Source organism: Lasioglossum baleicum, chromosome 5 (assembly GCF_051020765.1).
Source record: "Lasioglossum baleicum chromosome 5, iyLasBale1, whole genome shotgun sequence".
Classification (NCBI taxonomy): Eukaryota; Metazoa; Arthropoda; class Insecta; order Hymenoptera; family Halictidae; genus Lasioglossum; species Lasioglossum baleicum.
The window spans coordinates 14,619,904-14,646,097 of NC_134933.1; the positions used below are offsets into that span (position 1 = coordinate 14,619,904).

Below are 26,194 nucleotides of genomic sequence, written 5' to 3' on the forward strand. Positions count from 1 at the left end.
TTGCATTCTAACTAAACAAGGTAAAACGTGCCTGTTACATTTTATTCTCAGTAGCTGTAGTGTCAATGAGGCAGCTCCAATCACTAAACTGTATTTGCTATGTCCAGTGCACCAGTTTATTAGTTGATCGTTTTATAGCACATTTGAAGCATTGTTTAATTTTTAAAGGTTTGCTCAAATTGCCAAAATGACTTCGTTCAGCAATTTCTAAAAAGATTGCAGCAACGTTCAAGCATTGAATTACTTAAAGGGAATTTTCTAAGCAAATATTCTGCTGGCAAATTTCAATTCGCGAGCTCGGCAGAGTTCGTCGAAACCGAATCAAGTGGACGGTTATAAATCCGCAATAATTTGCTACACCGAGCCGGCTGGTAAGCCCGTGGCGAAGCCTTCCTACCCCTAAGCTGTTCTTCAATTTCTTCGCTTCTGACCAAGATATATGTATAGCTATGTCTGCATCTGTATCTGCTCCTGCGTCGGCGTAGAATCAGAGAGGAACAGGAAGAGAGAAATAGAACGAGAGAAAGGCACAGGGAGGCGGGGAGAGCCTGGGAGGACTCTCGACGAGAAAGTAGGAGAAAAAGTACAGAATGTCGAGAACTGCCGCGGCGTTTACCACTAAAATTTCCAGAAAAATACGAGCAGCTTTCGCGGAAAGAGAGAGAAGAGAGAGAGCACGCACAGGCCGAATGGCGCTAACAACATACATACGTTGTAAACGTTCGAGAACGAACTTCCGGCCCGCAGGAAGCCCGGAGAAAGATGGGGAGGGCCGGAATGCGCTTTTTCGCAGGATTAAAAATGCTAAATGGTAATTAGTTCCGGGGATAAAAAAGCACTTACAGGATGGGGGCAAGCAGCGAACCGCGCACCGGCGTTATTCTAAATGAATGAACAACAGGAAATTGTACGTAACCCTTTTAAGCTTCAACTTCTATCCGACGCTGGAGATGATCAGTCGGAACCCTTCCTTTTTTTTACTTTCGTTCCGCGGAGGAACGATCGCATCGTGCGTATTTGAAAGCTCGGCGGCTGTCTGCGTATCTTTGGGTATGGCAAAGCGCTCCGTAGTTACTTAGGTCCTCCACAAACATTTTTAGAAGATTCATTCTCCGCGTATCATCAAAATATGCAAGATAATATAACAGAGTCTACGTTTCATCAGCTAACTGAGGGACGGCACTGTTCATACAAGAGAATTTTTAAACAATCAAAATGGATATATTTGTGTCACGATAGTTTATACATAGATGTTCCATGGATCACGGAAATGAAGTATATGTTCCAGATCAAGAGTCTGAGATCTTCTAATCCTCAAACAGCGCCGAGTCGAATCGATATCATCCCCCGGACGTCGCGTATACGAGCGTAATACTGAAATATGAGTATTTAACCATAGATTAAGGAAATAATAAGTCTGAGATAAGTTAATCCTCGACAGATAAGGAAAGCAAGAGAGTGTGTCAGTCACCCCCATGGCGGTCGACGGTTCTTTCGAGGGGTGAGAGCAACATTGTATGCATGTTGTACAGTGTACGTCAGACATCGGGGGTTGCAGAGACGATACACAGATTCCCAGGGGACTTTTCGAATCGATTCGGGGCGGAAATCATTACAGCATATTTGAATGACTATCTTCGAATTTATCTGCGCCCTCGTGCTACACTTTTCTCTTCCTGATCGGTGCCTTCGTGAACTTGTCGCCATTTTTGCGATTATTGGTCCTCCGAAGAACATTTTCCATAGCTTTATGGTTAGTGATCATCAAATATATGTTCAAGTTATTATTTAGTAATTTTTTGAACAATATTTTGATCGTTCATCGTCGAGAGAGATATTCGTATAATGAATTAAAATTATTATGTTTCAACTACAGAAATGAAATTTCGTAGAAACCGAAATCGATTTTACATCGACAGAATTTGAATTTATACTTATCATCAGTGCTACACTTTTTTCTTCGTGATCAGTGCCTTCGATTATTGGTCCTCCGAAGAGCACTTTCTATAATTTTATGGTCAGTGATCATCAGATATATTCAAATTATTATTTAGTAATTTTTTGAACAATATTTTGATCTTTCATCGTCGAGAGACTCGTACATATAATGAATTCAAATAATTATGTTTCAGTAACAGGAATGAAATTACCTAAAAACCAAAACCAATTTTACATCGACAGAATCCGCCTTCTCATATATATTTTGCCAATTCGGAATATCATGGCAGTAGGTTTACGAGGTAATTAATCCCGACGAGCGTTTGAACACGACGGTGTCTAGCTTTTTTTATTTTTCGAGCTTTAATCCAAGGAACCCTTGGCGCTTGTTAATTTCGCAGGACACAGCGGCTACAGCTACAGAATCTGAAACACGTCGACCCGGATTTGCTAAACACTTCGTACGAGTTGTTTCGCGAAACTCCATACACGGACAGAGTAAATATATATCGATTCTTCTGTTTGTATGTCTTCCTCTCACTTTGCCAGAATGGAGGAGACGCGTTCAATCGAGGCTTTGATGTATAAATTGCAGCTTTCTCGTTTTCGATCCCACCTCCCCATCTAACTTTCTACTCCCTTTACTGGCACGATTCCTCCATAGAGACGAAAAGGGTATCCCGGCATCTATCACTTCTGCTTTTCTTTTCCTCGTGGACAATCGTTCTCGAGAACTATCCGCCCGTTTACTCTGCTCAAGATTCCGTTTCATTCTTTTACCGATACTTTTACCTTCTCCAAATTCAGCCACTTACACTTTTCACTTCTTCAACCGTGCTTTCGTGTAACGAATACACAATCCTTTAAAAAATAAAACTGTCCCGCGCCAATCAATAGGCCAATTATAAGCTACAATAAAAAGAAAATTTATTTCGTCGACGAAAATATTTACAACATTTTCATCAAAAAAATATTTACATAAAAAATGTAAAAATGTTAGTCCTCATTTTTATTTTATTTTTATTATTATATTTTAATATTATCATATTTTTGTACGAAAAATAATCTGAACAGATTTTGCAGGTTCGAAATAAATGAAAATTGCAAGAGAGATCGCTGTAGGTTGTAAAATGTACGTTTTCACAAAAGATAAGTGAGCGGAGCTTTATAAAGATTCCGGAACGAAAGTCTCGATAAGAACATTTTATTTCAAACATCATTTTTGGAGATGAATAGAAAATACGACATTTTTCGGGGAACATTAAATTCTTTTGCAAGGAAGAATGTACACAGAATTGTGCAAGAAACGTTTATTTTGAGAACGTTCTGTTAAGAAAAGGTTTCCCGTCATTGTTTCCGCAGCGAGCACCGAAATAAATTTTGCACTGTAGGAACTGTGCGTCTATCGTGCAAGAGATACACTTACTTTCTTGAATTATTTTGTTTCGTGTCGCGACCCCAGGACCTTAGAGCCTATAGGTACCTGCACCATTTTAGGAGATTAAATCATCTTGGGGTTGGTCGGTTACGGAGGTAAGAAGAGCAGTAGGGAGAAGAAAGAGGCGGTTTGAGGACGAAGAGGGTTGGGGAAACAGAGCGGATGTTAGTTTTAGCTGATTAAATTACTAAGCCGCGATGGCCTTGCGTCGGCAGAGACCGTTCCTCAATTCGCGATCCATTCCTTTTATTAATCGGTTTCGAGTTGTCGTGACGTTGAATAAGTTTCAGGGACGCATTGCCAATCTGCGCGTCTTCTATTCTGTTTAATCGAATGCTCCCCTTCGATTAGCTTGCGAACAAACTGCCGACAATTATGTCCATTTGCATAAACATTTTTCAAATCATTTCGCACTCACTATATTATCGATTTGTGAATTTACGTTGATTTATAATTCGCTTTTAATATTTGTTAACGAGCCTTTCACCCCCTTGCTGAGGGGGTGAAAATAACTCTTGAAATTCAGATGACAGACTCTACAAATGTTTTATCAAATATCTCAGAAACTATTCGACGTAGATAGAAATTTCAAACCGCAAATTGTGTGTTTATTCGATTATAGTACGACTTTATATTAGAGAACAGTGTAAAAATATTTTTATTCATGAATCGACTGGGTTTCTAAAAATGCATTTCGTGCAAAAATTAACGCTTAAGTGGGCCTCAAAGTTTGCTTTAAAAATGCAATGATTCGATTAATTTATATTTAATGTTAATTTAATAATTAAACTGCGGATCTTTATGCAAAATAAAAGATGTTTGCATTGATTGCAGGACACAGAAGTCAAATAAAAATTGTATTCTTCTTTTAATTATCCTATTAAGCTGAAACTAATACGTTGACGTCTTAAATATTTTTAAAATGTCAACTACTTGAAATTACGAATACCCATTTGTGTCATAAATGCATAAAGTCCGCAGTCTACTAATAACAAATTAGCAACTGATCCCTCAGCTTCCGAATAATTGAGCAGCGAGATTTCTGGTTAACGTCGAATATTTCTTTGAATGGGGGATGGCAGTAGGCGCGAAAGGCAGCTCGCAGGAACGAGTTCGAGGCAAAAGAACACCCTCGGCCACATAAAGGACTTATCGCGGCCGTGATCGGCTCGTGTATTTGCGTTTGCTCGAAGGTTATGATCCGTCTTTGCGGGGTATCGCTGCGCAAGGATCTACGGTCCTGTGTACAGGGTCACAACACGTGGTTCGCGGACCGTGCGCAGGGTTCGCCACGTGGCGCAGATAACAGGATGGAGCAGACGCGCGACGGTGGTTGCTATCCCGGAGGGGTAGGAATCAACCCCCCGGAAAATTAAGTGCTTGTAGCTCAGATGATAACAGCGGTAGGAACGCGTCACTGCGTCTACTCGCCGAGAGTTTCCTACCACGGAAATGCCAACCAAAACGAAACGAGCGAGCCAGCTCCCGGATTGATTGTGCCCGGAAATACTTTCTCGGTGCATATCGTTGATAATAACCACCCCGTACACTTTATAGTACGCTTTAGCTTTCAAATCAATATATACAATATTAACATTAATTTAATGATACAAGATATTCTTGTTTAACTTCATTTAATTTAGCTTCATTTATTTGATTCAGCTTCAACGTCAAGCTAAACAATATTTACATTAATTTAATGGACTTGAGATTTGACCATACTCTTCAACATTATTGTGCAAAATAGTCTTGGTTAATCTTTGCACTATGTGCATTGTAATACGCTTTAGCTTGAAGGGGGTAGACTCCTTTTTCCAGAACTGCAAGGATAAAGGATTCGCCTTCTCATTTCTCGATAATACAAACACGGGGTTTTTCAGTAGTCAAAAACGCTACATAAAAGATCGATCTAGGGCGCTATCTTCCTCAAAAGTCCTATTTTTTCGTTTACTAGGCGTAATTTGCATTATTCGGAAGCATACAACTGCGCATGTAGCTATTTTCATAGCTACATGCTGACGAATAATGTAATTTACGCCTCGTAAACGAAAAAATATCTTCTATCTAAAGTTTTTGACTACTGAAAAATTTGTTATCGAGAAATGAGAAGGCGAATCCCGCCCCCTTGCAATCCTGGAAACGAGTCTACTCCCTCAAGGTCAATATTACTTCAATTTTGACCATCATATGCTTCTCGGAAATGGTTGCACAAAATACTTTTGATTGCCCCTGCACAGTATACTTCGACTCGTGAGTTAAAATAAACTATATTAAAGAATTATAAATGTTGTTACTCACTTGTTTCGTCGCCGAGTCGATAAGCCTAACGTAGATGTCTTGCACCTGTCTGACACCTGTAACAAAAGTAACGAACAAAGTAAATGCAGTTGTCTCTATCCATCATTGAAACTTACAGTGTAACATACTTATAAACTTTTTAGATGAGAGTTTAAAATGAGAGTAAAATTCGTCATGCGTCAAAATGGCGCATTCCAGATTCTTCATTTTACAATTATTGACGTATTTGTGATTGCTTATTTATTTCAGCCGTATTCCGCGAAACAAATCGTGTGGTGACTCGATAAACGCGATCATGTTATTTTTAGAAAGCAATATAAGCTAGTCGATTGTAACGATCGGTAGTTTGAATCTCCAAGCTAATAGTAAAGCAGTCCCCGGTTTGGTTCGCCGAACCGAGTCGTTTTTTCCGGTTAATATAAAGACAAACGCTACTCTTTATTCAATTTAGCCAGCGAGTTTTTCAGTAATCCGGTAAGAAGGGCCCCATTAAGTTAAGAACGTTGCGCGCAGGCATTTGCGACGGATGTGCATGGAATACGACGAATACGGAAACGAGTCCAAATTCTGACAAGTTGGGCGCCGCTGAAAGGGACTGTCCCAGAAAAACTTACATATTAAGGAGCATTTAAGGTGGACGACGAGGCAGGCGGCCCGATCGCATCCCCCGGGGACGTATGCACAATCTCCGATTGTTTTTGCATGGCCGCACCGCGTATACTTTGTACGAGATCGAGTACCGACTGCACCGAGGGGATCGCTATGCAACGAACCGCCGCTGCGTCGGTTGGAAGGCAAATTCTTGTACGTGTAGTGCGTTAATTATTTTCGCGAGCTTTGGCTACCGGAAACCCGCCATACGCTTCGCAGAAACAAATTTCACCGGCCAAATCGAGCTTCCACAACTCTGTTCGGAAGTATTCGATTCAACAATCTTAACAAGATGACAGTGGACGATTTAAGGCAGGAGATTAAAAAGAAAACAGACCAATACTGTGCGCATAAAACTGAGAAATTTCTATGGCGCGACGCACACCAGTCTGTTTCTCGCTCGCTCGGCTAAACTCGGCTCCCCTGAATTTACCCGAACAGCGTTTCACCTCGGAGCGTGACGGATCAGACTCGTTCGCTACAAGTTTTCACTTCAAGAGAATTCGAAGCTTCAGTGTATTAGTTCCAGCTTGTCGAAATTACTGAAGGAAGAAAGAAGCTTCTTTTTCGCTCCTGTTCATTGCAATCGATGCATTTATTTTTAATAAAAAATTGTGGCATTGTCAAATAGGAAATCGCTGTTCCGAAGTGTACACAGGAGACAGCAGAAGAACTGCAGGCGTCGATAGCAGATTATTTTGATCAATGCCGATTCGTTGTGCAGGGTAACAGCGGTTTATTGGCTAGGAGCAGGCAATTCTATCGCGTAATCATCTTCCGTATGCATTACCGCATTATTACTATCCGTTATCGGCAGGCGAACTATGTTCGATGTGTACACGGAGAGCCCGGTAGCGTTGCGGCAAGTTTTCGAAACCGTTCGGCTAGCTTCCACAGGGAGCACACCAGGTAATCCCGGGGTGTATTTTGGACAGACACCCCCGTGGCTTCCGGCCTCGCGTATCCGGTAAGCCAAGTAATCCCGACATAAGACTCCCAGGCGTGGTGGCTACTATAGGCCAGACTCACGCCGCATAACGTTACCGTGGATTACGATACTCCGCCCCGAAACTAACTCACAAATTACCTCGAGAAACCGTCGCGGCTTTACCGGAAGATACTCGCTTGCCCCGACGGTTTCCCGCGAGCCCTCCTCGCTCCAATACTGTCAGACACTGCCAATGCCAGTATTTCTTACGTGCTAACCCTGTAGCTCTTCGCGAGTCTCCATTTTCGGTTGCTCGACTGAGCCTGGAGGACTATCAACTTCGTTAGTGTTAGACACTAACAATTGCTGGCCAGTAGGAGTCCTCATTCCTAATCTTATTAGTTACATTTGAATTAAAAAGATTATAAAATCCAGAATGGTTGGAACTTTCAATCCTTCGATACCAAACACCGCTGGTCAACCATTCTTCGGTGAAAAATTTTTACAAAATCCAGAAGAACGTCTCTGTCGATTAGTTGAATGGTTGGAACTTCCAATCCTTCGATACCAAACACTGCTGGCCTACCATTTTTGCATGAAAAACTTTTACAAAATCCAAATGAGCATTTCTGACTATGAATTATTAGTTGAATGATTATAACTTCCAATCCTTCGATATCAAATACCGCTGGTCAACTATACTTTCATCAAAAAACATTATAAAATCCACAAGAGCATCTCTGTCGATTAGTTAAATGGTTGGAACTTCCAATCCTTCGATACCAAACACTGCTGGTCATCTACATTTGCATGAAAAATTTTTATAAAGTCCAGATAGACATATCTTTATCGACAAAATATTATTCGACAGGTTAAAAATATTTTATAGAGCCGGATCGAGTAAAAGAGGATTGTGTATAACATAACGGCTCGTAATAAGAGTCGTGCTGATTAAGAATCCCGATCGAACGAATCAAATGGGTGGTGTCTGGTTCTTCGGTGTGGTTTTTGTCCGTAGAGTAGTCGGTTGCCTAGTTATGCTAATGCGAGCGGACCTATCTGCCTGTTCTCAGCGGGACTTGGCACGCGATGCCGCTTCTTACGTGGCTTCTTCTCGATCTTTTGCCTTTATTGTCGTGGCTCGGGGAGAGCATGATCGCGAGTCGCCGCAATGTCTGTGATAAATGTACGCGCGTTCACGTGGTATACGTCACAGCCTCGTGCTGGTAATCGTGCTCCCTTAAGATGCATCGGCGCACTTGCATAAATGAATTCATTTGTTCGACCACTGATTTTATATACCCCGTTCTCCCGTTTACATACCGAGACGAACAGAAACACGGAGACGATCTTCGTTATCCGATGAACCGGATATGCATTCCTTGCCATCGCGCCGCTGATTTCCTCCGCGGGATTTTACAAACGTGGATCTTCCTTCCAATTTCTATTGTTTCATAATGACAACAATCATATCATAAATTAAGACTTCATTATTTCATTCTACATTATTATATTAACACTTCTTTTCCCAGGTCCTTTAAAGCCGCGTCGACATCTTGACGTTTGTAATGCTGTTTCCTCTGACAACTTGATGAAATCTACATTATCTTGTTCGTTTTCAAATGTATGATATTTAAAATATATTCACTGGCTGTTCACCATGATAAATTATAAATAAACTGCGGATTTAACGAACTGATGAGCAAAATTAGTCGTCGACGTTCTACAGTCGCGAAGCTTCCGAATGAGTTTGGGGGACATGTAAAACGCGCGATGGCCCCGAGTGTCCGTGTAATAGCCTCGTCGAGCGGCGATGACGGTCCATCAAGATTCCGCGCAGACACCCGGTCTCGGTAAACCGCTAAAAAGCTCAGGAACTTTCGGTGCTCCGATCGCAACAGAGACATATTTTATGTCACTGGTCCGGGGGCCCGGGCAAAAAGCACCCGAAGCTCTTCCGTCGCTTCGAAAGGAAGAGAAACGAGGACCGTCAGAGGCCGTGCGTGAACGAAGCAGGGAAACGACAAGTGCGGCGAAAAGGAGAGAGGTGGGGGTCTCGGGGCCCCGAAGAAGTCGATGATCTAGAGGTGGTCCTGGGCGAGCAGACCCCCCAAAAACGTGCTCGCATTATGATCATATTAAAAAGCCGCAAGGCGCTATCTGCCGGGTCTCATTCCAACGGTTTTTCATCCCGCGCATGTCAGGGAACAAGACCGGGGCTCCGCGGTGTTTTCTTCATTGGGCTGATTTTTTGCCAGCCTCTTGGCTCTTTCTCCGTGGCTATCTTCCCCTGATTTCTTCTTCCCTCTTTCACTTCCCCTTTCCCCGGATCAAAGCCCCGTGTGTCTCTCTTTCTCTGTCCCCCTTTCTCTTTTCTGCGGCTTGTGTACACAACAGTCGGGGACCTTCTTGCCGGTCGCCGATCAATCAATGCGGGATTTTTGCGTTGGCAGGACTGACCGACGGGGGCCGCCCCCGGCCATCTACGGATACTAAAACGTGTTGCCAACATCGCAAACAAGAAACAACTAACTGTTGCAAACGAACGAATACCTCCCGACTTCGGGATCGTAAATCCCGACTTTCGTCGCGACCGCGGAAACTACCGCTGTCGAAGACGTTCCCAAGACCCCCTGTGTCCACTGCCGGCTTCTTTCCGTTTGCTGTCACGTAATTTCGCCCGTGTTTTCGCCGGCTTGAACGATAGCTATTCTGCCTGACAGATTTGTGTATTGCCCGGTGATTCGATGCGAAAGTCGCCGAGACTTACTGCGCTGCTCGCCGATGTTTTCAAGCATTTTCCCTGGTCCAAATCGTGATTTGATACAAAACTCGAGGTGCTACAGAGGATTTCATCCTTTCTGTGGAGGACTGGCCACCTGCAGCATCCGTTTCTACGTTTTTTCAATGATTTTATATGTCTTCAACCAACTTTTCGCTTCTCGGTTACGTGACATAGATGTTCTTGTTCACGGTTTTCCGCGAGAAATCTAATGATTTGTTATGTACTAGTGAAAATTATTACGATTTTTCAGATGCAGATCTACCCTATTCCAAGGTATGGTCTTATTAGACGTAGAAATTAATTTGTTCTTCATTTTCTTGGTCCCTTAAACACAACCAGGATACATTCAAGTATTCGCTAGATAACAACTGTATTCCCTATGTGGAAGGAGGACGTCGAAATTATAAATTCAGTCGTGAAGAACTTCGGATATATCTACACGTGTCATAATAAAAACTAATTTAAAATTCATAGACAGATGCAAGGGATGAGTCACAATTAATATCACTGGTTTATTACTCACCGTTCGAGTAGAGCAGATGTAAGCTGTATTGGATGCCGTTGTTCGTTTTCTGGCCCTCGGACTCCTGAAAACAGAAATATAACATTATAGTTAGTTATGAAAATTATTTCTAAATTATACCTCACAGTTTTATTAACCATTTGCACTCCTTTGTCGAGTGTGACTGTGTTTGTATACGTATTTGGTTCTTCCTTTATTTATTTATTAATTCCTTTCTCTATTTATTGTTTAGTTACAAACAAGTATAAATTACAACAAAGCTTGAGAGCTATATTTAATATAATTAGTAAGCAAAATTGTTTAAAATAAGTAGCAGTCAAGAAACTGTCCTTTTAAGTAAATTTAAAATGAAACACTTAAAATAGTAGGGAGTTGTTGGCAACAAAATTGAGAAACAATTCGGAGTGCAAAGGGTTAATATAAACCGCACCACTTTTGCATTAAACAGGTCAATATTATGGTAACAGGTCACATTATGTTCACATAAATTCGAATCGAATGTACTTCTTTAAAAAATGCGTCAAACTAAAGATTTATGTTACAAACAAATTTTGTATTACTCGATGATTGTATCGTATCATGATGCCATCGTTCTTCTTGTTGAATTATTATTAACGAACGTATTACAACTTTCTGACGTAAAAATCGAAACCAGGATCAGCAAGATCTTGGAATGAGAAATTAGATTGGGCAAAGAGCCATCGAACGTATTATTTCATTAGGTTGATATAAGCGAAACTGAACGAGGAATCTCGTTAATCTCGCTAAATTTCGTGCTCCGCTTAAATCGGTTCAAATGAGCGGAAACGCGAAGGAACGAAGAGGAGAGCGAGAGCACCACCCCCGCGCGTTCTTCGCGCCCCGTTCTATTTTAATTAAGTGCACCGTGACGTAACTCTCGCGCTCGGCCTGCTCCACCTCACGCTAATTATTAATTTCTTGATGTGCCGGTAAGAGCCGTGCCATTACGTATGGCGTGCGATGCATAATTATCATGCTGCCCTGTTGACGAGTCATGCGTGCATCGCGCCATATGCCGCGACCACGGTAATGCATTTTCAACTACCTATCTCTGGAACACCTACGACTGGCAACCCCCGTCGGACACGACTTTCAGCCTTGCATACGATCTTCGGTTGCAGGCCCATCGATTTCACCAGAAATTAACGTAATTAATCCAGCCGATACTGTTGCAAGCTGCAATCCATTCCGGGGATTTCTGACCCTCTTCTTAACGACGACTATTCGCTTTATCACTGTTAACTGACCAACGATATAAACTCCGACTAGAACGATCTACGTGTATTTGCATAATGGACGAAGACTATAGATTTTCTGGAGCCCCAGATAATGCGAAGAGCGGTTGAATTCCAGACACAGCTACACTATCACGAATAACTAGCTAACGACAGAGACTGTGACTCGAACGAATCGATCTACGCATATTTACAGAATGAAGACTATAGATTTTCTAAGGCACTCGAATTCCATCCTCAGAGCCAGTCGCATTTCTCAAAAAGCGGAGCAGCAAATACGATTTAGTGGCAAGTCGAACAAATGTCCTTTCTATTCCTTCGCTTCGATTTGCATCGCTTATCTGTGCATCTCCGCTCCCACCCCGGGTACGAGCATGTCTATCTATAATTCACATGACTGGGACAGTTGCATTGCATGGCCTCCCTATTAATTAGGGTCACACACCTCGAGCATAGATCAGTCCTAGTGTCGAGTAGCCGTTTGTGTCTGAGCCGCGGCCAGGCCTGTTCTCACCCTGGCTTATCTAACCGGAGACACCGAGACATTAATATAAATATTTTCGGTTCAATTATATCGCATAGCGGAGGAATCAAGATCAATCGGGACGGGACGGCTATCATCGGGAATCGGTGGCATGAAAGAGTCGATGCACGACCATGACAGCCGCACGATTCCCGGAAACTGATGTCCTACGTAAATACAGGGTCGGCCGTGTTCGTTTCTCTTCATTCCATCCGCTTTTTCCTCGGTGTTTAATTAAAAAGTAGTCGTCGGATCGGTTCGATATACCTGATTAACGTCCATCGTGCGCCGGCGAATTTTCGAGATTAATGGCCGCGACGAATGCTTGCGACAGGACGCGGAGCTTAATGCGCGCACACAGACGAGGAAAAACGGAAGAATGACTCCGGCCACGATGACGAACGAACGATGATTGCACGCCGATTAGAGAAAAATGGACTCCGATCGCCACCGTTACTTTGAAGAAACCGATCGACGAGTTTACGTACTCGGAGGACGCGTTTCTTCTGGCTTCAATATTCAATTTCGAATCGAGAATCGTTGCTCCGTGGTCGAGATACGAGACAGGTTTTCTTTCCATTTATTTTCGAATTTTCGTCGCGTGTGAAATTTCAGATTTCAGAACGTTATGATGCGAAAGAGAAATTGTTTGCCTATTGCCAGACGTGGGAATCAGACAGCAATTTATTTCTGTCCTTAATGGTTTTATTAAGTTTTGAAAACTGTTTTGATAGTCTTAGATTCTTTTAATCTTTCGTCTACTTGAAATTGCACTCGCCCATTTTTAATATAAATGTCTTAAGGTTTTATCTTCAATTTTTATCCAATTTTATATTTATAAAAAGTGTATTTCAATGTCAATCGATGTGATTGTGGATTATTCTTTTCATATGTCTGGAATAATAATGATTATGCAATGTTTCGCCAAGTTCGAATATGTTGTAGCCTTTAGTGACCTATGAACGAATCTCAAAGGATCTTTCAATACCTCTTCACCCTTTTTCATGAAATCATAAGACTAGAACTAACAAACCGATGAAAATGAGTTTTTAAGAACTTATAGTGAAAACATAAGAACATCTACTAAAAATGTAATCATTAAAAAAAATGGTTTTCCCATTTATTTTGTAATTGTCTGGAACAAATGCAATGTTCTCATAGCAGGGAACTTTTTATACAGCCCCAAGTATCCCTTTTAAGGACGTGTTTTTAAAAGGCCCTTGAGGGAAGAAATAAATTGTTATTTAACTGTTGTTCCCAGCGATCGGTGCACAAAATTGTTATTTTGCATAGAGATCGACGGTCAAGTAATGACGGTTGCAACTGTGTCGACGGTTTTTCGCGTGAGCGTATAAGCCTGTACAGGTTCTTGCGAGCAAGTCGGGATGGCAGGAAGGTGCACTCGGTCATTCGTACAAATCCGCGTAGCAGTTTGTACTGCGGGTATTACAAACGCATTTGTCCGAAGTCTCTGCGCGCCGCAACCGATTTCACTTGCGTAAGACCGAACACGCCGCGACCCGTGCCGCGCAGTGCAACTTTTCCTTAACTAGCTATACTAATTGACCAATAGAAAGTGGAGCTCCGGCCGATTCCTGCCGTTGACAATCGCTTCCCATTTCAGAATATTCTCACGGGGTCACCGGTTGGTTGGTTCCCTTCGAGCACCAGTCAAATATTATTGACCGTCGCGATTGCGATCTCGATCGATTCAGTTTCACGGCAAGTATGGTCGTTATAAATTCGAGGAACGTTACCGGCTTCTTTGAAATTCGCGTGATTCGTAAAAAATTTAGACATCGAGATTCCGAACGAGGGTAATGGCTTCATTCGTGGGGATTCTTGAGTCTGTTTCTTTTGATGCAATGAAAACGCATTAGCGGAGACTCAATTCTGCACGAACGCGTTCAACCTAATTGAAAGTTCCTGCGTGGTATATATCCTGCATTTATTCATACGTTCGCGATCTTGCGACAGCTTCACGATATAATATGATTAGCATAATATTATTTAGATGAATTGGAAGCTCGTTGCTTTCGTACCAATTTTGTAAGAAAATAAATTTATTCGATTTTTAATTAACTGGAGAAACAATTCATATTCATAGAAGATTAAATGCATATAAAAAGTTTAAGAGTGCATTCCTGTCGAATGTGTTATTTTTAGATCTTCTTTAGGATTTTTCTGAAGTCACTAGAAGATCCTTATGCGCTAATCATTTGCAGACATATCTACCATTACTTGGAGCACACAATACATTTTGTATAGAAGATGTTGTAGAAGATTAAATACACGAATGTGTACTAGTATCCTCAAAAAGATTGAAAGTGCATTCCTATCAAAATTGTCATTTTTATAGACCATCTTCAGGATTTTTTCTGAAGTTATTAGAAGATCCATGTGCACTAATCATTTGCAGACATATCTACTACTACTTGGAGCACACAGTTAATTTTCTCAAAATATTAAAAATTGCATGAGCACTTCCTCGACCAAGCACTTCCTTTTAATAAGAAAAAGTTTTCGAATCGTGTAAATAGTTGGATTGAATATAGTTTGTTCGAAATTGGGAAATTTGTTCGAGCAATCGACCGGCACACGGATGAAAATGGGAAGTCCACTTATTGCACGGGTAGCTGCTCGGTTGCCGTGACCATATCGATACCCTTACGATCTCCCGTTCGTCCATTTCTCACAGGGTCAATGGATTTTCGCCTGTCGGACTAATTGCTGGAAAAGCTGGAGGTGTATCCTGCCGACTATCGATATGTATACGCGTAGGCGGAGGCGTTTAATATTTGACGTCACCCCCGATGGAAATGGCAATTATCGAGATAAGCGTACGCTCGCGCGATATTCCCCGATGTCATAAAGGTCCACCTCTTCTTTTTTCACTTGTTCTCCCGGGGAAAGACCGGGACTATACTACGGTGTGCCCATTGAAATTCAGAAGTTGTCACTCGACAAGCCATCCCTTATTTTTTTGTAACTCGTTATCGATAAACGTGCGCGATTTCCTATCGATTTTTCGAGCACCGTCGCGACGAAACAGCTTGAAACATTCGATGTACGTTTTACTGAACGTTCGTTGTGCAATGTCTTTTTATCACGCGACGGAATATTATCATTTTTCCTTTCCGATTTTTTGATTTGCACTCAGGGTTATTAGCATCGAGTAATATTCATTATGATATTCATATCAGACTGCGAATTTTTATGCACAATTCAATTTTGTAGTAAAAATTTAATCCACCATTTCATCAGCTTGAAGTATGTTCAAAATAATATTAAACTAAATAGAGAGAGAGAGAGAGAGAATCCTCGAGTAGTTTCTTTTTTTATCGCAAGTTTATAGTCGCATTAATATGTATCTTAGGTTACAACCGCCGCTTTCTGTAGCATAAGTTCATAAAAATCTCTAAGCACCGTCTTTTAGTTTGATCCTAGTATGAAATCGTTTCAGGCAATTTCTTTTACAGTTTCTGATAATTTATCGAAATTTTTAGTTATGCAAAATCTAATAGGATTGCCACTGCATTCAGAAAAATATGTTCGAAAATGAAAAATATGCGTGAATGGAGAATTGACATTGATCAATATGGAACATCGAAAGGGAAATTTCATCAGAGTTAAAATTAGTTTGTTCGTGAGATTTTTCACGCAATAGGCATGCATAACAGAGTTGTATTACCTGATCTTTCTCGACGAAACCCATGAACGAGGTCCTTTCTATCTCGATAGGCTGACCATGTCGATCGTACAGAGCGATCACGAAATGGAAGAAGTTACTCTTCCTCAAATTACTAGGCGGTTGCTTCTCGAAATGTGCTCTGCCCACGCCGACTCTGCAATTCACAAAGAAAACAAATTGTTCACCATTCTGTTTCGAGTAACCACTCTCAGTAATCAATGTTTAGTAAATAAAAAAAAGAAGAACAACAAATGCTGAATTTACAGCATACTGGAAAATCGTATATAAACCTTTATCGCACTGAGGAGATTAATTATTGGACTGTGGATCTTTATGCAAAATAAAAAATGTTTGCACTGATTGCAAGACACAGGAGCCAAATAGAAATTTCTTTCTTCTTTTAATCGTCTTGTTAAGCTGAAATTAATACACAGATATAACAAGATGTTATCCAAAGGAGAAAGAAAATATGGTATAAAAAATAGACGTGCCATTTTAAAAAATCAAGGTGACCTTGAAATGTCCTCCACCACTCCATCCACAACAAAACAATTAATAGTACGTAATGTAGCCCGTCATACCAAACAATTTTTGCAGGAACACTTTTTTGATAACGACAACGTCTTCCGAGATATCCTGCTGATCTCATTTCAGCAGGACACCCTGTACATGTATTGAATTATATACGTTTTGAAAATTTCTCCATGTTTGAAATGAGAAATTAAATTTTTTTAAAATGTTTCCATGTTTAATTTAATTATTTATTTTGTTTGGAAAGCACTTTATCGCTATTTCGTAAAGCTTTGACATATTTTCCAAGTGAGACTTTTTTTATGCGGTCCCTCTGCATTTGTTATAGCTATTTATGAAGTTTGTGAATATTTTTTTTTGTGCGGTTTTTTTTCTGCGTTCCCTCTATCTACCGCACAAAAACAGGTTTGACTGTATATAAAACGCGAACGATTTTTGTAATTGACTTTCACCCGTACCGAGAGAGATCGCCGGCATTTCGTTCTAGTGCACGAGTGCGAAAAGAGCGTGCATTCCGTTGCAATGTCGCAAAACGATGCCCGATACCAAACTCGGCCGGCTCGCCGGTGAGATAGTCTGTTCTAGGGTCAAATAGGTACACTCCGCCGCGACCTTGAATGCAATAAGAATGCCCAAACTTGTAAGAGGAAAGACAAACGAGGTTGTCCGTGGGCGAACGCGCAGGTGGCCTCGACGCCTTAAAATCCCATTAAGGTCTCATGTGCCGAGATTAGGCCACCGGACTCCAATGCCATCTTTGAGTAATGGCACGGAAAGTCCCCTTTTCGAGTCTGCTGCTTCACATAGTCCGCGTGCACTGCTGCAGATACACGGCTATACTCCAATTGATACCCGTGAAACATGATTGCGAGTGTCGTGTTACAGTCATTGCGATCTTGTTTGTCAAAATCATCAACAAATTGCTTCTTCGCTTAACGGTGCTTACTCAGCAATTTACTGAATCTGAGCTAGCTCGTTATTGACTCTGCGTACTAGATTACTAAATAAACTCCAAAATTAAATCAATTTTTATTAATGAACATTTACGTAAAGGCTTTGGCGTGATGGCTAGTTAACACTTGAACGACGAATAATCAGATACACTGATTGTAGCAATGTTTCTATTGTATGAAGTTTCTTTAACGTCGATGTTTCATTATATTACATGAATAAATAGCGTTGGAGATAAACGTGACAATAGTTACAGTCAAAATAAACCTGCATTTATCCAGCGAGATTGGACCTTCTAGCCGGATGACTTTTCAGTTATGAAATGTTAAGAAGAATTAAGGAGAATAGAACAAGTTTCAACCAGAAACTCGGGTACTAAATCGTAAGAAAAAGAGTCAGGGAATTAAGAGAAAACCATAAATCGAAGCAAAATCGCAAAAACAAATGAAGCATCCGCTATCAGGCGAGTTCGTGCGCAGAAGCGCGAGGAGTGGATGATCGGGGAATCGCGGCCTATCAGAGACCCGTTAAGCGTTAATCGCGGAAGGCTTTTGAAGGCCGCGGGTATCGTCATGTCGATTAAAAACTGCCGCGGAGAAATCGCATTATCGTTGGGTCGCCGGTGGTGTGGGTGGTGAGGTTGATCGCGGCGCCGGCGTGAAGCGATAAAACGATCGCGCGAGTGCGCGGAATGCCATCAGGACGGACTCTCGGAGCGGAAAACTGAATCGACTGGACCGAAAATGAATAGCGGCAGTTTTGCAGCACATTTGCGAAATAAATGATGGTATCGGCGGTGCGTTTGTCACGGGAGGCGGTGGGATGTCGGTCTGCCGGAGAGAGCCGGAGCGCAGGGCCAGAGAGCTGGCATAGCCTGGCAGTGCTGGCAGCGTTGGTAGAGCTAGGTGTAGGATGTAGGTAGGATGGAGGAGGATGGAGAGGAGGTTTGCAAGGGGTTCGGCAGGCACACGGGGGTGGTGGATTCCCGTGCAGAACGAAGAGAGGGTCCGCTGGAGGGTAGGAGGGCAATGGGGTGGCAGGAGGGAGGCAGCGGGAGGGGAGTGATGTACTGCCCGTGTCGATAATTATCGGTGGCTGATTAACCGGCCGCCGGTTCGCGCCCCATAACTCTCGACGTCCGATTATTTTGCCCTGTTTGCCATGCACCAATTCCTATATAACGTGTAGGCACGTCCTACCCCCGTGCCGTTACATTATCACCTGCGGTGCCGCGCCGCGCCTGCCCCCGCACACCTTTTTCGAAACCGTTGCGGATTACGGGACACCGCTCTCCACCGCGGTTTCAAGAACTAGCCTCGTTCGCGATAACAATAACACGGCAATCGCGCATCTGCATCTCATTCCTTCAACCTTTTAACGCGTTCGGCGTCCAAAGAAGTCTCACGACGTCGAAACAACTTCTGGACCAGTCTTATAACTAGACTTCGAAAAATCGACGTTACGCAACAATGGACATCTTCTTTCCAAAATAACTCGTGATGAGAATCACTAATATACAATGAGCGAGGTTTTACTGCAATATGAAAGATAGATATTCTTTCTAGCACACTTTTCCACTTCATCAAGTATCGAAAGGGTTGATATATGTAGATGTGTCCCTGCATTTCACAAATTTCGCGGATGGCAAATGCACGAGGACCAGCAGTCTGGCAATTCCTTTCAGAGAATACAACGAAAAAGGGGTTGAAATACTTGTCCGAACCTTGCCGAAAACGCCGATTTCGATCGAACCTTACTGCTCCCTCGTCGTGTTCGATTCGCTCGTGTCGGTCTCGATTCATTTTCCTTAAACCGACGTCGTACGCAGAGGCGTCCGCGATTTCCCTGCGCACCGAAGCCAACGAAAAACTGGTATCGCACGAAAAGGCACCTATCGCGTCCTACATCTTCATTTGTGTATTTGGCATGCGGCTCGTATCGGGTTATCTCTGTTGGCCGATCGAATCGGCAAAGCGTTGCTCCAGTCATCGCGAAAGAAACGCGGTGCGAGCCTCGGGGCCCTATGTAATGCAGCGACACGTTGCTGTTTGCTGCACACCGACGCCAATCGTTATCCATTATCCGAAAACGGACCCGCGGCGGATTGTAAGCGCGAATAGCCGCACGGTAAATTGCGCGCGAATCGAGCCCATGACTATCGGAGTCATTTTACGCTCCGAACCACGGCCTGCGAAGGAAATGGTTTACCCTCGGACCACCCTCGTGTTCGTGGGTTCAAATGTAGCTGTTAATAACTGTTACGCAAAGCTTCCGCCTTGAACAGAAACCGGACGAACAGTGACCGCCATATTCGAGCATTCTTTAACACCTCTTGCCATGAAATTTAATTCTAGAGGTGCAGATTAAAATGTACTGTTTCATTTCATCTGACGCTCTAAGCACGCTTCGAATATAAAATTATTTATTTTAGTTTAAGATGTAAAATTAAAAATAATCAGATACGCCAGAGACGCCATTCTGGCAAGCGTTTAACCCTTTGCGAACGAGGATTTCTTAAAATGTAAGTTATCATTCAATAAATTTTATATTTCTTTCAGATTGGTGTTTCTAATTCTTTTTTAAATAAATTTCTTATGTTTAGGAAATTGGGGGGAAGTATTGATTAGCAACTATAGCGTTATTGTTAACAGAGGCGGTTTTCGTCGACAGAACGGGCACCATCATTTCACCCTTAGCGAACCCCGATTTAAATATTGACTAGCTGGCAATTTCGGAGAACAGATCGTCGAATAACTGTACAAACTAGTCTATACTTTACGCGGGAGCCGCAACCTATGCTATTTGCGCACAATGCATTACGGGGCGAAATATGCGGATAACACAAACCTACGGATACACAGTTACGAATTCGTGGATAAAGCAATCGCGGAGAATTACAATAAATCCGCAGTTAATGTATACCACCGGGCGTTAGTTATTACGAGTTGGGCGAAGCGCAGTCTATTTACGCTTGCTTCCAACGTGATTCATAATGCGCCAGGAGATAATGAGCAATTTGTAATATATCTGAATGTAATTCGCGACCCAAGCCGCATTGCTACGGACGGTGTTCAATTTATCGCGGCGGCTGTTACATTGCCGTACGCGACAAAAACTTATTAATTTGTTTAAGATTATCAATTACGTCCGTCACCCCTCCAACACAAATCATAAAAACTCCCTACGCCTTTCTTTTATAAAACGAAGTCTGACACAAACTTCACCAGCCAAACACTACGTTGTTTAAGATAAACAATTTACTGCTGCTTTTAGCAAAGTATTTCATCTTGAAATTTCAATGGAACTAGAAGTCAAATATGTTGTAATTTTTATTTCTTCTTGGGTCTTCTTATTTCTGTAACTTTGAAGAAAATGGATATTACCGCATAAAACAATTTGGGTGGATTCTTCGAGAGTTAGTTAAGAAGCGAACAAAGTTTGAGATCACAGAAACCCTTTAACAGCTTGAACAGACCACGAAAGGACGAGGCGACGTATTGTTTTCATTAATAGTTTTCTTGGGGTTTCAAGTGGGCGTTTAATTGAATGAGCGTCGTAAATCAGTTGAAACGAGCCGCTTAGACGAAACTATAAGCGAGACGATATCGTGTCTATTCAAATTTACGGGGAAAAGTTTCGTTTCCCTTCGCGCGAGAGAACCGGGTTTCCGGGCGTGCACACACAGAGAGACGTGCCGAACCTCGCGACTTGAAAAGAGAGTGCGAGAGGACTCGCGCGGGCGAAACTGTTTTAAAACTCCCGGCAAACAGACATAAACTCTCACGCTTTTTAAAAACTCCTAAAAAAGTTACCCACCTAATGAAGCTGCGAACCATCGTGCTCGACGAAGGGGCGGGATGTGTCGCCCCCGGAAAAACAATGACTTTCCCTGTAACTGCGGGGATGAAAGTAAAAGGAGTGCACGCGCCGGGAAAACTGTTCAACAGTTGTGCTTCGGCAAATCAGTCCGGGTCTAGTTTAATTAATTATTACTAGAGACTGCGAATTTTATACGTTTATCACAAAAATAGGTACACGTAATTTAAAGCAGTGAACGTATTAAAAGATTTAAGGACACCAGTGTATTAGTTTCAACTGTGTAAGATAACGAAAAGTAGAAAACATTTTCCAAGCGATCCCTGTTTCTTGCAATTGATGTAAACATTTTTAATTTCGCATAAATATCCGCAGGCTGATTATTACTATCCAATTCATCGAGCGCCGTGGACAAGAATTTCAGAAAAAGACACCTGTCGTAAAAGTTTAACTGTTGTTGCTCCTGCAAATCGATCAAATCTTTCTATTCTTTTAATTATTAAATATTATTCAACCCATCGAGAAATGCATAATATAAAATGTCTTAACAAAATTCGTAACGACGAATTAACTCGTCATTCGTTTTGGCTATTTTATTTCAATAATTTTCTATTTACTTTTTAATTCGACCAATATTTCTTTCACTTTACTGTTCCGCAGTGTGCATATTATATGTAGCGATGCGTATATTGGTGATCAATGGGGCGGCGTAGCGCTTTTTCCAGTTTTCCTTTGAAAACACGGATTGACCGTAATAGCCCGACGGGAAAACAATCACGAAAAAGAGGGAACGGGCGAAAGAGAGGAGAGCAAAAGGCGCTAAAATTCTCAATTACATTAACTCGATTCTGGTTGCCGGTTCCCCGTGTCACGCCACTTGGAAGGGGTTAGTTAAGAGAACTGGTATTGGATTAGCGCATCCCCAACCCGGTCGGTTTACCTCCTCGAGTCCGCGTATCTGTACCTTCGTCGTTTGCACGTCGTACAAATCCCTTAAGCGAGGCTGCAATAAAACACGGTTTATCGTTCGCCAAATGCATCTACGTGTGAATCATTTTGAGACGGTCGCTTTCCCAAAGATAAACTGGCTGCTTGTTCTCGGTCCACCGGGTTATCGTCGCTCCTCACACCGATAATGCGGCATAATTCCCCGCCTGTTCGCGCGGGAACCGTCGAGAAAATATCGATTTTCTAAATTTTCATTCGAAGATATTGCAGCTGAAAACCCGACGATTTTTCTTCCTACAAATTTTGTTCACTAAATAGAGTGTTCCAGCGAAGGGGCTACTGACGATTAAAGAAAGAATAAGATGCCGCTTTATTTATCAATTTTTTAAAACATATTTCGGAAGGTATTTCTTGTAGACAAGTTAATTTTTCCGAATGCAGCAGTTGTCCATTTCATTAATTCGCTAGGTGAGAGAACTTGAATGATTTTGATAGTCTGGGTCAAAATAGACCCAGACTCCGACACGGTTGTTGGGATCACGATGATCATGAAATAATCGTGGAGAATCTAGACTTTTTGTTGGGATTTTTTCAGATTTTAAAAAGAATGTAACGCTGCAGAAGGTTAGCCGTCGGCCTGCGACTGAGAGATTAATAATGCTGTTCTTAAGCCCGTATTATGCGACCGCTGTAATTATGTGAAACGTAATGTATTGCGAGCCTAAAGCAGTATACTTGGAAATGTTTCTGCATTGAATTTTATTTATGAACGTATTTTTAGAGCGGGATCTCTTCGTGGCACTTTTTTGCCGTCGCTCTCGCAAAGCTACTGGTTTAACGACGCTACTTTATTCCGTGTTTTGTGGCTGTTATATTCATTATTATTTCGGTGAGAACATCATACTTTGAACAGTAAGTTCAAATAGTATTTTCAAACGATAATCCCTTAAATTCCCTATAGAAGTTGGAAGATTAACGACGTAGCGACTATACCAGGAGAAAAGGACAAATTTTCAGATTTTCTTTTAAATTATAATTTTGTGCTATAATAAACAATGTATTTGATATTCTGCCCTCATATTTTACAGAAGAATTTCTACATTGCTGATGAAAATAAATTCTTAGAAACTCGCCAAACACACGCCAGTAGATACAGTCAGCAATGACCAGACCAGATGACTGCAATAAGAACTGAAGATACTCGCAGCAACAGATTGACTATCATTTAACATATTGATCGTCAAAGTGACCGATCAGTCACATGGGGTGTAATAGTAAGACGAGGAAACCTAATACCACTGGACCAATCAACCCCATGTCTCTTTTTCTTGCTACACAACATTCGAAATTTAGTTCAGCACTCGGTATTACACTCAATAATCTCATGAAACGATTAATTCATTCCTCGTTGTATCGCGTCCATGTTAAACAAAACTTAGAAGCAATAAAAATCAGAATTATATGGAGTTGTACGAGTTTTCGTACGAACGATGTGTATCCATTTGAATTTCATGTACAGAAACAAGTATTGTACAAAAGAAACGAATATTTCCTCGATTGACGCTTCGTTTCCGAGAAGATCGAGAATCGTCTGACGCGTCTGATCATGATCAGCCGATTCTACTTGTCGCGAACGGTAGGACACGCGTAGCCGCCGAATCATCAAACTCAATTTTCTCGAAAAACCTTTATTCGCCTTGTTCGTCTCAGTTTTCCAAATAGAATCACCTCATACCGTGCCACCTATCCTGAGACAGCCTGTACAAAGGGGGGTTGAAATTTTTACAGCGTGTTATTTTGAAACCGTGTCAAGCAAAACTTAGAAGCAATGCAATTCAGGATTATATGGAAGTTGCACGAGTGTTGTCCTAGTTTGTTAGGTCATGCTATATGCAAACCATGATGACTGTCACTATTTTTACACCATGTCAAGCGAACAAATCAGTTTGATATGAGGGTTGTCTGTGAGCTGTCCAAGTGTATTAAGTCGTGTTTCATGAATCAATGCTTGTAAATATTACCGTGTTCTAAGAGAATTGAGTGTGTATCGTTGAAACGTTGCCTCTTAGCAGTCGGTGCTCAACTAAAGAGGCTTCGGAGCCAGACATGATCATGTCACCCTACAATGGCTAACTCATAAATTTCACTGTGTCAGTTTAGTTCTGGGAGATTAGCCTAGTTAGCCTATGGGTAAATGGGCCAGCAGGCGCGCAGCTTCTCCGCGAGAAGGGGGTTCGAAAACAGGCGGCTGAAGAGAAAAAGAGAGAAGTAGATAGAGAGAGAGAGAGAGAGAGAGAGAGAGAGAGAGGGAGAGAGTACTCACGTCCCGTTATCGGCGAGCGCAGGCTGCGGCCAAGCACGTGGCACCGGCTCTTCCTTGAGTATCTGCCTCATGTCCTGAGGCGCGAAAACGAGCGGTGCCCGCGGGTGGTGATGAGGCGGTGGCGGTGGCGGAGCTACGCTCGCCCCGTAGAGTTTGCGTCCCCAGTGGCCCTCGAGTTCGACGGGGCTTCCGCCGCCGGTGGTGGTTCCTGTGCCACCCCCAGCCCCGAGTCCGAGCCATGGCGACCCCCCAGCCCCCACGATCGTGGAGCTGGGCAGGAGACCGCTCCACTCGTCGGACCGCGTCGTAAGGCCGTACGGGTTCTCCTGGGGCAACAGGCTTCTTGCTTCTCGTGGACACTCTTCGCGAGAGAATCCTGCTCAGGCTCGGTCCGCTCGAGCCCGTATTCAACCGAACCGGGAGTGATCTCTCGCTTCCTCACCTCATCAACGTCCGTAACAGGTGCTACCCCCTCGCAACATCCACCCTCTGCACGCTCGCCCGCCTCGCGATCCCAAATACTACCACCTGTCCACGCACCACGACCGCTGTGTTTTTTCCTCCACTGATCTATTCACCACTGTTCGCCGTTTCTTCTTATTTTCACTGTGAGTCCTACTCGACGACCGTCGTCGACGAGTCTCGTGTCCCCCGCGACGAAGTATGCGAACGGTTCACTGAACAACTGTTTCACTCTCGATCGTCACACGCTGTCGCTCGCCTTCAACGTTTTAACCAGCAGCGAGGAAAATTCGTAGACCCGGATACGAAGACACGAAGGCGCTTCTCCTTCGATAGTTCTTCCCAGCTAGCTCCTCGACCGTGTTCCCCGAGCGTGTCCACGCGACCAGTCCTCGGAGATTCTCGAACGATCCATCTGGGATGGAGTAATCGAGGTGGATACGCGTACAGAGAGAGCAACAGTAATCTGAGCAGCGGGTTGACGGTGTGGCGTGGTGCGTATATCGTCGGCACGAAAGTGTCGGTAGGGTGTCTCGTGACCAGAAGAGAGGTCCTTCAAGGTCCCCAGCCGCGCGTTGCTTCCCGTTACGGCGCCGCTTGTCGAATGTGTCAGGGCCGGCACGAGTGGCGTGCCAGCGAGTCCCAACGGGGACGGGTCTCGAGGATCGGGCTGGGCGTGGCCACGCCGGACGCGCCGCTAAGGACAGCCCGCCGCGACCGACTTGCCCATCCCCGATTCTCCTCCAATCCGCGCGGCGTACCTTGGCCAATCGACGAACAGCCGCCTCGTTAACGTACACGCCCACCGAGCCGACAAAAGACGGTGGCGCCGTGACGGTAACGCGATGAGGCTGTCATTCCGGCGAGCGCCGCGGACGTTCCAGGGTGACGTCGCGGCTCCTCTCCGATCCTGGCGACTTCGAGCCGCTGTCATTCGATGAAATCATTCGGGAACTGACCTTCTTTTTTAACAATATCGCTTTGGTTTACTACTATCTCCATTACTGTATCAAAAGAATTAATTGCATAAGCTATTTAACGGTGTAAATCGCGGTAATCGAACTCGCGCGATCTCTTGCGCGCGAGAGTTTTGATGTTGACGATGTATCTAGAAATTTTGGTCAAGTTCGAT

The 26,194-nt window shown here is 42.9% G+C and overlaps 2 protein-coding genes across 6 annotated transcripts in view; one reads left to right on the top strand and one right to left on the bottom strand.

Annotated features, from left to right (window-relative positions):
• The window catches only part of Kn (EBF transcription factor knot), a 96,928-nt gene extending 71,244 nt beyond the window's left edge, over positions 1–25,684 (bottom strand). For all 4 annotated transcript variants that reach the window (XM_076424543.1, XM_076424544.1, XM_076424542.1 and 1 more), the window contains exons 1-4: positions 24,601–25,684; positions 16,032–16,185; positions 10,562–10,625; positions 5,675–5,730 (exon numbers count right to left, since the gene is read on the bottom strand). In XM_076424543.1, the coding sequence (XP_076280658.1) occupies positions 5,675–5,730; positions 10,562–10,625; positions 16,032–16,185; positions 24,601–24,671 (345 nt within the window). In that variant the 5' untranslated portion in view covers positions 24,672–25,684. The remainder of the gene's footprint in view (positions 1–5,674; positions 5,731–10,561; positions 10,626–16,031; positions 16,186–24,600) is intronic.
• The window catches only part of LOC143209196 (uncharacterized), a 194,934-nt gene that overhangs the window by 77,844 nt on the left and 90,896 nt on the right, over positions 1–26,194 (top strand). The window contains exon 4 of one of the 2 annotated variants that reach the window (XR_013009061.1): positions 1–24,924. This exon is cut by the window's left edge and continues 34,047 nt beyond it. The exons of the other annotated variant lie outside the window; for it this stretch is intronic. The gene's annotated coding sequence lies outside the window, so the exon portion shown is untranslated. Of the gene's footprint in view, positions 24,925–26,194 lie in introns of those variants that run through there. 2 annotated transcript variants of the gene reach the window in all.